Source organism: Pseudophryne corroboree, chromosome 1 (genome assembly GCF_028390025.1).
Source record: "Pseudophryne corroboree isolate aPseCor3 chromosome 1, aPseCor3.hap2, whole genome shotgun sequence".
Classification (NCBI taxonomy): domain Eukaryota; kingdom Metazoa; phylum Chordata; class Amphibia; order Anura; family Myobatrachidae; genus Pseudophryne; species Pseudophryne corroboree.
The window spans coordinates 372,544,314-372,558,954 of NC_086444.1; the positions used below are offsets into that span (position 1 = coordinate 372,544,314).

Below are 14,641 nucleotides of genomic sequence, written 5' to 3' on the forward strand. Positions count from 1 at the left end.
GTTCGAACCCTCTGGAGCTAATGGTGTCCAGTAGCCTAAGAAGCACAACCTAGCCGCAGTTAGTAGGTTTGCTTCTCTCCCCTCAGTCACACGTAGCAGAGAGTCTGTTGCCAGCAGAAGCTCTCTGAAAATAAAAAACCTAACTAAAATACTTTCTTATTAGCAAGCTCAGGAGAGCTCACTAAAAGCACCCAGCTCTGGCCAGGCACAGATTCTAACTGAGGTCTGGAGGAGGGGCATAGAGGGAGGAGCCAGTGCACACCAGGTAGTACTAAATATTTCTTTAGAGTGCCCAGTCTCCTGCGGAGCCCGTCTATTCCCCATGGTCCTTACGGAGTCCCCAGCATCCACTAGGACGTTAGAGAAATAAATAAATCATGACTATTTTATTATTCTATTTAATTGGCCTATAACCAATTAATGAAAATGATAAAATTATGCATGGGGGGGACGTTACTGTTGTGCCTAGGGGTGGCATCACCCCTAAATTCGCCCCTGGGAAAAGCAGCTACCAACGGAATGGAGAGATCGTAGCAGTTAAGAGATATCTGCTGCGGCCCCTTATTCATACACTCTGGTGATATTTAACATTTGTGTCTGAACCGTATTTTGGGGAAATAGCAGCAGATATTGGTTGATAAATGGACCCCTAAAACTTTAAGGCAATCTAAGGTCATACTTGCCTACCTGACCCTCTCCATGAGGGAGAAAATGCTCTGTTCCTGGACTTTCCTGGTAATGTATGATTGCCATCACCTGTGGTGAGCTAGATAATTGATAAGAAAGTGTTTCACCACAGGTGATGGCAATCATACATGACCAGGAAAGTCCAGGAACAGAGCATTTTCTCCCTCATGGAGAGGGTCAGGTAGGCAAGTATGTCTAAGGTTAGCGTTAATTTGTTAAAGGCTACTATTGCAACCAAATGTGTATAGTAAAAACGGTACCAACAACACAGTACCAAGAGGCCTATGTACTAAACGTCCAAGAGAGATCAAGGAGAGAGAGAGATAAAGCCATTCATCTAATAACCACCATGTAACAGGCTTTTTAGAAAAATGACAGGAGCTGGTCGGTTGGTACTTTAGCTCTCGCCAAAATTAGAATGTAGACCCGCCATCATTCCAATGTACCGGCTTAATTGAGGGTCTCCGAAAACATGGCGCTGTAGTCCAGTAGCTGAAGACTAAACGTGTGGCAATATTCTCTCTACATCATGAGCGAGAAGCGGCTCGGAAGTGTGTGATTGGCTGACAGCTCGGGGCACGTCACTTGTTCATCGCTTCTGGAGCTACTAGGAAGGAGAAGATGGCGCTGCTCATGTGGAGGGTGTGCGGCTACCGGTGTCAGCTGAGCAGGTATTACTGCAGTATTGCTGGTGGTAGTCGCTGTATACGGGTTACAAGCAGAGTTATGCATGTGTGTTATGTAGGGGCTGCTCATAGTAATCTAGAGGCTCGCGGTGTCCGGCTTATCTCCCTGTGTTCTCCTCAGCTCTGTGCTGCCACTGGTGACTTACGCTGCATGTGCTTCTGTTTCTAGGTTCTTGGCGGGAGGACGTGTACTCCACAACGGTGTCTTCGCGAGGAGCCCCCACTCCAGTGAGTGTTCACATAAAGGCATCCCTGTATAGATAGCTGAGTGTCAGTAGAGCGAGTCTCCATGTGAGGCTGTGACTGTTAGGAACGTTTCCACTGATGGCGTGTGGTGACTGTAGCCAGGTGACACTGACGCATATATGCAAGTTCCATTGTGTGACCGCTCTGTACTCGTGTGACCCTCCATTGTGGTTTGTGACCCTTCTGCCCTCCTCTCCCGTGAGTGACCCTTCTGTACCTGTGGGTGACCCTCCTCTGTACCTGTGTGTAACCTACTGCTCGTGTGTGTCCCTGCAGATGGAAGAAAATTACATGCTGCATCTACTGCGTTGGGTGTCAAGTTCCGGCCACTTTATGTGTTGCTGGGGACAGGCGGAGGCTATGCTGGTTACAAACAGTATGAGAGTTACAAGGTTCATCGGTTGGAGAAACTTGGCATAGATGTTCCTCCAAAAGTGGCTTACACCTGGGAGGTAGGAATGGCAACATACTGCATGTAATTGTTGTTATAGATCCACATGTAAATGTCTTAGGGGTCTATTCATGAAGCAGTGAAAACTGTGGAGGAGAACCAATCAGCATTGAAGTAACATTTATAATTTGCATACTGTAAAATCATACAGAGCAGCTGATTGGTTACCATGGGCATCTTCTCCACTGGCTTACTTCTCCACACTTTTCACTGTTTCATGAATAGACCTCTTGCAGCCATGGGTCATGTATGATATGGCAATTCTAAGTAGTTTCAATTTCATGAATCATTTAAAGGCATCTAACTGGAATTTCAGTGTTTTGAGGCACCATACAGATATATTTCAATTGCCTTCAGTGTCTACACTATATGTATAGTGGAGGAACAATTTAAAGGCTAAACGTCTCAACTAAATAGGGTTCCGAGAGAACGTTGCACACTAATACTACACAGGACAGTGGCGCCTCGCTCGTAATTTAGATTTCAGCATGGGGAGTTTCCAAAAGTGCACAACACTTCTTGTCTGTAATGCCACTTATTTATTAACTGTTCTTCATATAGCTGCTACATATTACTTTGCAGTGCATATTCATTCACATCAATCTCTGCTCCAGTGGATCTAACAATGTACATCTCCTTATCACACTGACACAAGGGACAATTTTATCATGCCATTAAAGAAAAAGTTAAGCCACTACATGACAAGGTTGTATATTGTTTTATAATATTTCCATCATGGGTTTTTTTTTTGTGTTTTTTTTTTTTTCTTACCCTTCCAATAGGTTGTCCAGTTAAGAGGGAGGTTGTTTCTTTATCATACACCAGAGTTCCCAAAGCTCTGATATTACAGTCCAGGTCTTAAGGACATCCATTATTAATACCTCAGTTTGATGTAACCATCTGGACTCAAGCATGGAAATCCTTGAAACCTGAACTGTAATGGCAGAGTTTTGTAAACTGTCAGACACATCTGACAAAGAATTACTGAGCTACTGATATGCTCAGAACCAGTACTGTCACAGCAGCATTAGGCATGCTCTGCTTTAAAAATTAATATAGTTATGTTAATCCTTCTTTACTGTCATACCACTACTTTGGCAGTACTGTAGTACTTTCAGATTTTGATCACTTACATTTTGCATGCCATCACTTCTAATTTTCCACTTCGATCAGAACAAGTATATATTTCTCTATCGTCCTAAGTGGATGCTGGGGTTCCTGAAAGGACCATGGGGAATAGCGGCTCCGCAGGAGACAGGGCACAAAAAAGTAAAGCTTTACTAGGTCAGGTGGTGTGCACTGGCTCCTCCCCCTATGACCCTCCTCCAGACTCCAGTTAGATTTTGTGCCCGAACGAGAAGGGTGCAATCTAGGTGGCTCTCCTAAAGAGCTGCTTAGAGAAAGTTTAGTTTAGGTTTTTTTCTTTACAGTGAGTCCTGCTGGCAACAGGATCACTGCAACGTGGGACTTAGGGGGAAAGTAGTAAACTCACCTGCATGCAGAGTGGATTTGCTGCTTGGCTACTGGACACCATTAGCTCCAGAGGGATCGAACACAGGCCCAGCCGTGGAGTCCGGTCCCGGAGCCGCGCCGCCGACCCCCTTGCAGATGCTGAAGCGTGAAGAGGTCCGGAAACCGGCGGCTGAAGACTCCTCAGTCTTCATAAGGTAGCGCACAGCACTGCAGCTGTGCGCCATTTTCCTCTCAGCACACTTCACTGGGCAGTCACTGAGGGTGCAGAGCGCTGGGGGGGGGCGCTCTGAGAGGCAAATATAAACCTTATACAAGGCTAAAAATACCTCACATATAGCCCATAGGGGCTATATGGAGATATTTAACCCCTGCCTGACTGGAAAAATAGCGGGAGAAGAACCCGCCGAAAAAGGGGCGGGGCCTATCTCCTCAGCACACGGCGCCATTTTCTGTCACAGCTCCGCTGGTCAGAACGGCTCCCAGGTCTCTCCCCTGCACTGCACTACAGAAACAGGGTAAAACAGAGAGGGGGGGCACATTAATGGCTATATATATATATATATATATTAAAGCAGCTATAAGGGAGCACTTAATATAAGGATATCCCTTGTATATATAGCGCTTTGTGGTGTGTGCTGGCAGACTCTCCCTCTGTCTCCCCAAAAGGGCTAGTGGGTCCTGTCTTCATTAGAGCATTCCCTGTGAGTTTGCGGTGTGTGTCGGTACGTGGTGTCGACATGTATGAGGACGATATTGGTGTGGAGGCGGAGCAATTGCCAAATATGCAGATGTCACCCCCCAGGGGGTCGACACCAGAATGGATGCCTTTATTTGTGGAATTACGTGATGGTTTATCTTCCCTTAAACAGTCAGTTGAGGACATGAGGCGGCCGGACAATCAATTAATGCCTGTCCAGGCGCCTCAAACACCGTCAGGGGCTGTAAAACGCCCTTTGCCTCAGTCGGTCGACACAGACCCAGACACGGGCACTGATTCCAGTGACGACGGTAGAAATTCAAACGTATTTTCCAGTAGGGCCACACGTTATATGATTTTGGCAATGAAGGAGACGTTACATTTAGCTGATACTACAGATACCGTAAAACAGGGTATTATGTATGGTGTGAAAAAACTACAGACAGTTTTTCCTGAATCAGAAGAATTAAATGACGTGTGTGATGAAGCGTGGGTTGCTCCTGATAAAAAGTTGATAATTTCAAAAAAGTTATTGGCATTATACCCTTTCCCGCCAGAGGTTAGGGCGCGCTGGGAAACACCCCCTAAGGTGGACAAGGCGCTCACACGCTTATCCAAACAAGTGGCGTTACCCTCTCCTGAGACGGCCGCACTTAAGGATCCATCAGATAGAAAGATGGAAGTTATTCAAAAGAATATATACACACATGCAGGTGTTATACTACGACCAGCTATAGCAACTGCCTGGATGTGCAGTGCTGGAGTAGTTTGGTCAGAATCCCTGATTGAAAATATTGATACCCTAGATAGGGACAATGTTTTACTGTCGTTAGAACAAATAAAGGATGCATTTATCTATATGCGTGATGCACAGAGGGATATTTGCACACTGGCATCTCGGGTGAGTGCTATGTCCATTTCAGCCAGAAGAGCCTTATGGACACGACAGTGGACAGGCGATGCGGATTCAAAACGTCACATGGAGGTTTTGCCGTATAAAGGGGAGGAGTTATTTGGAGTTGGTCTATCAGACTTGGTGGCCACGGCTACTGCCGGGAAATCCACTTTTTTACCTCAAGTCACTCCCCAACAGAGAAAGGCACCGACCTTTCAACCGCAGCCTTTTCGCTCCTACAAAAATAAGAGAGCAAAGGGCTTGTCGTACCTGCCACGAGGCAGAGGAAGAGGGAAGAGACACCAACAGGCAGCTCCTTCCCAGGAACAGAAGCCCTCCCCGGCTCCTGCAAAAACCTCAGCATGACGCTGGGGCCTCTCAAGCGGACTCGGGGACAGTGGGGGGCCGTCTCAAAAATTACAGCGCGCAGTGGGCTCACTCGCAGGTAGACCCCTGGATCCTGCAGATAATATCTCAGGGGTACAGGTTGGAATTAGAGACGGATCCTCCTCATCGTTTCCTGAAGTCTGCCTTACCAACCGTCTCTTCCGAAAGGGAGAGGGTGTTGGAAGCCATTCACAAGCTGTACGCTCAGCAGGTGATAGTCAAAGTACCCCTATTACAACAAGGAAAGGGGTATTATTCCACTCTATTTGTGGTACCGAAGCCGGATGGCTCGGTAAGGCCTATTCTAAATCTGAAGTCCTTGAACCTCTACATAAAAAAGTTCAAGTTCAAGATGGAGTCACTCAGAGCAGTGATAGCGAACCTGGAAGAAGGGGACTTTATGGTATCCTTGGACATCAAGGATGCGTATCTACACGTTCCGATTTACCCCGCACACCAGGGGTACCTCAGGTTCATTGTTCAAAACTGTCACTATCAGTTTCAGACGCTGCCGTTCGGATTGTCCACGGCGCCTCGGGTCTTTACCAAGGTAATGGCCGAGATGATGATTCTTCTTCGAAGAAAAGGCGTATTAGTTATCCCATACTTGGACGATCTCCTAATAAGGGCAAGGTCCAGAGAACAGCTGGAGACAGCTTTAGCACTATCTCAAGAGGTGCTAAGACAACACGGGTGGATTCTGAATATTCCAAAATCCCATTTAATCCCGACAACTCGTCTGCTGTTCCTAGGAATGATTCTGGACACGGTTCAGAAAAAGGTTTTCCTTCCAGAGGAAAAAGCCAAGGAGTTATCCGATCTGGTCAGGAACCTCCTAAAACCAGGAAAAGTGTCAGTACATCAATGCACAAGAGTCCTGGGAAAAATGGTGGCTTCTTACGAAGCAATTCCATTCGGCAGATTCCATGCAAGAATATTCCAAAGGGATCTGTTGGACAAATGGTCAGGGTCGCATCTGCAGATGCACCTGCGAATAACCCTGTCACCAAAGACAAGGGTGTCACTTCTGTGGTGGTTGCAGAAGGCTCACCTATTAGAAGGCCGCAGATTCGGCATTCAGGATTGGATCCTGGTGACCACGGACGCCAGCCTGAGAGGCTGGGGAGCAGTCACACAAGGAAGAAACTTCCAGGGAGTATGGACGAGTCTGGAAAAGTCTCTTCACATAAACATTCTGGAACTAAGAGCAATCTACAATGCTCTAAGCCAGGCGGAACTTCTCCTGCAAGGAAAGCCGGTGTTGATTCAGTCGGACAACATCACGGCGGTCGCCCATGTAAACAGGCAGGGCGGCACAAGAAGCAGGAGTGCAATGGCAGAAGCTGCCAAGATTCTTCGCTGGGCGGAGAATCACGTGATAGCACTGTCAGCAGTGTTCATCCCGGGCGTGGACAACTGGGAAGCAGACTTCCTCAGCAGACACGATCTTCATCCGGGAGAGTGGGGTCTACATCCAGAAGTCTTCAACATGTTAATAGACCGTTGGGAAAGACCAATTGTAGACATGATGGCGTCTCGCCTCAACAAGAAACTGGACAAATATTGCGCCAGGTCAAGAGATCCACAGGCAATAGCTGTGGACGCACTGGTAACTCCTTGGGTGTACCAGTCAGTGTATGTGTTTCCTCCTCTGCCGCTCATACCAAAGGTATTGAAGATCATACGGCAAAGAAGAGTAAGAACAATACTAGTGGTTCCGGATTGGCCGAGAAGGACTTGGTATCCGGAACTTCAAGAGATGCTCACGGACGAACCGTGGCCTCTACCTCTGAGAAGGGACCTGCTACAGCAGGGTCCCTGTCTTTTTCAAGACTTACCGCGGCTGCGTTTGACGGCATGGCGGTTGAACGCCAGATCCTAAAAGGGAAAGGCATTCCAGAAGAAGTCATTCCTACCTTGATTAAGGCAGGGAAGGAAGTCACCGTGAAACATTATCACCGCATTTGGCGAAAATATGTAGCGTGGTGCGAGGATCGGAGGGTTCCGACGGAGGAATTCCAACTGGGTCGTTTCCTACATTTCCTGCAATCAGGATTATCTATGGGTCTCAAATTGGGATCCATTAAGGTTCAAATTTCGGCCCTGTCAATATTCTTCCAAAAAGAATTGGCCTCTGTCCCTGAGGTCCAGACTTTTGTCAAGGGAGTACTGCATATACAGCCTCCTGTGGTGCCTCCGGTGGCACCGTGGGATCTAAATGTAGTTTTAGATTTCCTCAAATCCCATTGGTTTGAACCATTGAAAAAGGTGGATTTGAAATATCTCACATTGAAAGTGACTATGTTACTAGCCCTGGCCTCTGCCAGGAGAGTATCTGAATTGGCGGCTTTATCTTATAAAAGTCCTTATCTAATCTTCCATTCGGATAGGGCAGAACTGCGGACTCGTCCGCATTTTCTCCCTAAAGTGGTATCAGCATTTCATCTGAACCAACCTATTGTGGTGCCTGCGGCCACTAGCGACTTGGAGGACTCCAAGTTGTTGGACGTTGTCAGAGCCTTAAAAATATACATTGCAAGGACGGCTGGAGTCAGAAAATCTGACTCGCTGTTTATATTGTATGCACCCAACAAGTTGGGCGCACCTGCTTCTAAGCAGTCGATTGCTCGTTGGATTTGTAACACAATTCAACTTGCACATTCTGTGGCAGGCCTGCCACAGCCTAAAACTGTAAAAGCCCACTCCACAAGGAAGGTGGGCTCATCTTGGGCGGCTGCCCGAGGGGTCTCGGCATTACAACTCTGCCGAGCAGCTACGTGGTCGGGGGAGAACACGTTTGTAAAATTTTACAAATTTGATACCCTGGCAAAGGAGGACCTGGAGTTCTCTCATTCGGTGCTGCAGAGTCATCCGCACTCTCCCGCCCGTTTGGGAGCTTTGGTATAATCCCCATGGTCCTTTCAGGAACCCCAGCATCCACTTAGGACGATAGAGAAAATAAGAATTTACTTACCGATAATTCTATTTCTCGGAGTCCGTAGTGGATGCTGGGCGCCCATCCCAAGTGCGGATTATCTGCAATACTTGTACATAGTTATTGTTAACTAATTCGGGTTATTGTTAAGGAGCCATCTTTAAGAGGCCCTTTCTGTTGTCATACTGTTAACTGGGTTTAGATCACAAGTTGTACGGTGTGATTGGTGTGGCTGGTATGAGTCTTACCCGGGATTCAAAATGCCTCCCTTATTGTGTATGCTCGTCCGGGCACAGTACCTAACTGGAGTCTGGAGGAGGGTCATAGGGGGAGGAGCCAGTGCACACCACCTGACCTAGTAAAGCTTTACTTTTTTGTGCCCTGTCTCCTGCGGAGCCGCTATTCCCCATGGTCCTTTCAGGAACCCCAGCATCCACTACGGACTCCGAGAAATAGAATTATCGGTAAGTAAATTCTTATTTTAATGGAATTAAAACTGAGGTGTGACCATATTGTGTAAACAAAAACTCACTAGTTAGAGGCATTATTAATGCTATTCTAATTCCATCAAATAGGAAATGTTCCATATAGTGCCATACATCTTAAGCTGAATCTTTGAAATGTAATATTTCTTCTTGTACACTGTCAGGGTGAGGGCAGACTTGTGTTCTAAAGTAATATCCCAGTACCCAGAGACAACGAGCTGCTTACATGTTTTGGGATGCCCTAATTGCTGGTGGGAATTTCTCCAGTGGGACATACGAAGGTGGTTCAATAAGGTAACACGACCTCTTGTGTGTAATGTTCTCTCTTTCATTGTAATTTTCCGCCAGGGCAGAACAGGTAGACAACTGCTTCCCCTCACGGCCAATAGAATGCACCTCATATCCCAGTTGTAAGATGGTGGGGTTGGTGGAAATATGGTCAAACTCTAGGCAATTATGGGGACTGTGGAAAAATAATCTGTACCAAGGCCATACTATTGATTACAGGTATCTGTACGAGTTGAATACATTTACGCATTGAGAAGTCTTGTTACCTTATTTATTGAAGCACCCTTGTATAGCTAATGAAATACACCTTAATGTGGGTGTATCTAATGCAGCATTTTTTTTATTTTTTTTTATAAAAAAGACTTTTCATTGAGTAGATCACATCAAAATACAATAACCATAAAATGCCAGGTTTACAATTACAATCAACAATATGATTAGCAATAGGTCTCAAAATAAACAATCCAGGGTCATTACATGCCAGTTCACCCAGGTAGGACACCCACCGACCCAGATTTTCATGATACTTTATACTATTTAAACCCATGTCAAATTTTTCTTCTCTAGGCCTCAGTTTTTGAGGTATAGGGGGTAAAAGTTTTGAAAAATTGCTGGGAAATGCCACTCCTGATGCTCAGTTTTTCTTTTAATCTGAGGTGTATCTGGAAGAAAAAAATCGCATCTCTGTGCCTAATCCCCGTATCACTTGGATATTTTGATCCTTTCTGAATAAAAATATGTAGTTTCCAGTAAAAAATGTTTTATCAATCTTGCTAGACACCGAGAGTTCATTATACATTCCTTTACTTCACACTTAAAAGCTCTTTTTTTTTTATTTTATTTTTTTATTTTAAAGTGGGTTCAGTTTGCATTATCAACTTAAGGCAGATGAGTTATCATGTCCCTGTTTTGTTTAAATTGAACCTTAAAGTATACTTTAAAAGGCTAAGAATGCCTGTATGAGTATTTTAATGTTTCATTATTATTCTCTCGTTTAAAAACAAATTACTATTAAGTATAATTTTTGCCCACCAGTGGAGTATTTTAATTTTTGTATATTTCTATGTATATGTGCAGATTTCTAATTACATGTAGGGGAGTATGCGATAACCCATTTTTTTTTCTCTGAAAAACAGCGTTTTTTTTTTTAACTAAATTGATTTTCAAGACCTACAAACAATAAACAACGTATGCAATATCGTTAGAGTGTAAAATACGAATTATGTATGCATAAACAGTCAATAAAGAAAAATTGCAAACAGCATCAAAATATACAATAGAGTGGTGTGATCTCTTTTTAGTAACCCATAAAGTAGTTTCAGAAATGGAGACCAGATGTTAGTGCGTTACAGAGACACAAGTACACTGATTAAATGGAGAAGATAACCACCTATCCCACACTTTATAAAAAATTTCTGGGGCCTTTCTAGAAATAGACACATTTTTCATGGGACACGACCAAACTCATAAGCGGGATCCACTGATTGATATCAGGCCCCGTAGTCGCCGTCTAAGAGCGTGCTAGCAATACTTTAGCCAAAGCACATAAATTAAAGACTTATCTTCTGGAATATACATCCAGTATCTCCTCATCTAACACTCCAAGGATACACACAAGGGGGGGTAAACACATCAGAGGGGATTTCTGTAGAAGTTATTATCCGTATCACCGCTTGCCAGAATGCTTGCACCACCTGACGACCACAATAGCTGCCAGAAGGTACCATCCGAGGAGGCACCTAGAGTCACCCCGTCCTCCTATGTTAGCAAGACGGATTGGGGTAATATAGACTCGATGGAATCTAAATAAGTGTATTTGTTGGAAGCGAGCCAAGGTGGTAGCTGTACACGAGGCCCCCAAAGCCTCTTCCCATGTGTCTAAAGAAACAGGGCCCAAATCAATTTCCCATTTAGACTTAAGGTGAGGGAGACTACCAGAATGATGGTCACCGAGCAGAGCAGAGTAAAGGGTGGAAACAGGCCCGGATTTTACAGTATTAGTCAAAAGCAGGTGAACAGGTGATGCCTGAAGGAGAGGTGGAGCAGCACTGAACTGAACTGAGATGCGCACGCGTGACGGAGCTGAAGATATCGAAAATAATATGATGTGGGTATGTTAAACTCCTCTTGTAGTTGTACAAAAGATATAAGTGTACCCAAGGAGTACAGGTGATTAAGGGAACAAATACCCCAGCGCCCCCACACCGACCCAATTTGTAAGGAAGCAAAATGAGTAATGGCACGAGTGTAGGTCAGTGGAGCGTCAGGGTCCCATCCCTCCCCCCGCAACATAAAATGTACTTTCCACTATACCATAATAGCCTGTTTAACAAGCGGCATCGTGAGGAGAGTAACATTGTCACTAAGTAAAACCTGTAGTGGTGACAGATTCGTCCCAGATACTGATAGTATACTGGAGATTAATGTATCCCCAGAGGGGTTGGTAACCCAGGAAATTAGATGGAATAATTGAGCCGCCAGGTAATAGAATCTAAATTTGGGAAGGGCAAGACCACCTGAGACACGGGGTCTAGTTAGAGTATCTAATTTTCTCTAACGTCCTAAGTGGATGCTGGGACTCTGTAAGGACCATGGGGAATAGCGGCTCCGCAGGAGACTGGGCACAAAAGTAAAAGCTTGAACTAGCTGGTGTGCACTGGCTCCTCCCCCTATGACCCTCCTCCAAGCCTGAGTTAGATTCTTGTGCCCGAACGAGAAGGGTGCATGCTAGGTGGCTCTCCTGAGCTGCTTAGAGTAAAAGTTTATTTTAGGTTTTTTATTTTCAGTGAGTCCTGCTGGCAACAGGCTCACTGCATCGTGGGACTAAGGGGAGAAGAAGCGAACTCACCTGCGTGCAGAGTGGATTGGGCTTCTTAGGCTACTGGACATTAGCTCCAGAGGGACGATCACAGGTTCAGCCTGGATGGGTCCCGGAGCCGCGCCGCCGGCCCCCTTACAGAGCCAGAAGAACGAAGAGGTCCGGTGAAATCGGCGGCAGAAGACGTTCCGGTCTTCAACTAAGGTAGCGCACAGCACTGCAGCTGTGCGCCATTGCTCTCAGCACACTTCACACTCCGGTCACTGAGGGTGCAGGGCGCTGGGGGGGAGCGCCCTGAGACGCAATAAAAACTGAAATACCTTAGGATGGCAAAAGAAATACATCACATATAGCTCCTGGGCTATATGGATGTATTTAACCCCTGCCAGTTTTCCAGAAAAAAGCGGGAGATAGGCTCCGCCCCTTCCCGACGGCCTTATCTCCTCGGCACACAAGCGCCATTTTCCCTCACAGTTCCGCTGGAAGGACGGCTCCCTGACTCTCCCCTGCAGTCCCTACAGAATCAGGGTAAAAACGAGAGAGGGGGGGCACTATTGGCAGCTAAATTATAAACAGCAGCTATAAAAGGGAGTAACACTTTTATAAGGTTATCCCTGTATATATATAGCGCTCTGGTGTGTGCTGGCAAACTCTCCCTCTGTCTCCCCAAAGGGCTAGTGGGGTCCTGTCCTCTATCAGAGCATTCCCTGTGTGTGTGCTGGGTGTCGGTACGATTGTGTCGACATGTATGAGGAGGAAAATGATGTGGAAGCAGAGCAATTGCCTGTGTTAGTGATGTCACCCCCTAGGGAGTCGACACCTGACTGGATGGTTGTATTTAAAGAACTACGTGACAATGTCAGCACTTTACAAAAAACTGTTGACGACATGAGACAGCCGACAAATCAATTAGTGCCTGTCCAGGCGTCTCAGACACCGTCAGGGGCGATAAAACGCCCGTTACCTCAGTGGGTCGACACAGACCCAGACACAGATACTGAGTCCAGTGTCGACGGTGAGGAGACAAACGTAATGTCCAGTAGGGCCACACGTTACATGATCACGGCAATGAAGGAGGCATTGAACATTTCTGACACTACAAGTACCACAAAGAAGGGTATTATGTGGGGAGTAAAAAAGCTACCAGTAGCTTTTCCTGAGTCAGATGAATTAAATGAGGTGTGTGATAAAGCGTGGGTTTCCCCTGATAAAAAAGTGCTCATTTCTAATAAATTATTGGCACTATACCCTTTCCCGCCAGAGGTTAGGGCGCGTTGGGAAACACCCCCTAGAGTAGATAAAGCGCTCACGCGTTTATCTAAACAAGTAGCGTTACCGTCTCCTGATACGGCCGCCCTCAAAGAACCAGCGGATAGAAGGCTGGAAAATATCCTGAAGGGTATATACACACATACTGGTGTTATACTGCGACCAGCAATCGCCTCAGCCTGGATGTGCAGTGCTGGAGTGGCGTGGTCGGACTCCCTGACTGAAAATATTGATACCCTGGATAGGGACAGTATATTACTAACTATAGAGCATTTGAAGGATGCATTACTATATATGCGTGATGCACAGAGGGATATTTGCACCCTGGCATCAAGAGTGAGTGCTATGTCCATTTCTGCCAGAAGAGCGTTATGGACGCGACAGTGGTCAGGGGATGCGGATTCCAAACGACATATGGAAGTATTGCCGTATAAAGGGGAGGAGTTATTTGGGGCCGGTCTATCGGACCTGGTGGCCACGGCAACGGCCGGAAAGTCCACCTTTTTACCCCAGGTCACCTCTCAGCAGAAAAAGACACCGTCTTTTCAAACTCAGTCCTTTCGTTCCCATAAGTACAAGCGGGCAAAAGGCCACTCATTTCTGCCCCGGGGCAGAGGAAGAGGAAAAAGACTGCACCAGGCAGCCTCTTCCCAGGAGCAGAAGCCCTCCTCTGCTTCTGCCAAGTCTTCAGCATGACGCTGGGGCTTTACAAGCGGACTCGGACACGGTGGGGGCCCGTCTCAAAAATTTCAACGCGCAGTGGGCTCACTCGCAAGTGGACCCCTGGATTCTGCAGGTAGTATCACAGGGGTACAAACTGGAATTCGAGACGTCTCCCCCTCGCCGGTTCCTGAAGTCTGCTCTACCAAAGTCTCCCTCCGACAGGGAGGCAGTTTTGGAAGCCATTCACAAGCTGTATTCCCAGCAGGTGATAATCAAGGTACCTCTCCTACAACAGGGAAAGGGGTATTATTCCACGCTGTTTGTGGTTCCGAAGCCGGACGACTCGGTGAGACCAATTTTAAATCTAAAATCCTTGAACACTTGCATAAAGAGGTTCAAATTCAAGATGGAGTCACTCAGAGCAGTGATAGCAAACCTGGAAGAAGGGGACTATATGGTGTCTCTGGACATCAAAGATGCTTATCTCCACGTCCCAATCTACCCTTCTCACCAAGGGTACCTCAGGTTTGTAGTACAAAACTGTCATTATCAGTTTCAGACGCTGCCGTTTGGGTTGTCCACGGCACCTCGGGTCTTTACCAAGGTAATGGCCGAAATGATTCTTCTTCGAAGAAAAGGCGTTTTAATTATCCCTTACTTG

The 14,641-nt window shown here is 46.2% G+C and overlaps 1 protein-coding gene across 4 annotated transcripts in view; it reads left to right on the forward strand.

The window, feature by feature from the left end:
• Positions 1-1,212: 1,212 nt before the first annotated feature.
• The window catches only part of PISD (phosphatidylserine decarboxylase), a 112,465-nt gene continuing 99,036 nt past the window's right edge, over positions 1,213-14,641 (forward strand). The window contains exons 1-3 of one of the 4 annotated variants that reach the window (XM_063913073.1): positions 1,213-1,358; positions 1,543-1,601; positions 1,896-2,071. In XM_063913073.1, the coding sequence (XP_063769143.1) occupies positions 1,309-1,358; positions 1,543-1,601; positions 1,896-2,071 (285 nt within the window). In that variant the 5' untranslated portion in view covers positions 1,213-1,308. Of the gene's footprint in view, positions 1,359-1,542; positions 1,602-1,895; positions 2,072-9,106; positions 9,237-14,641 lie in introns of those variants that run through there. The other 3 variants (XM_063913078.1, XM_063913074.1, XM_063913075.1) reach the window with 3 other exon arrangements.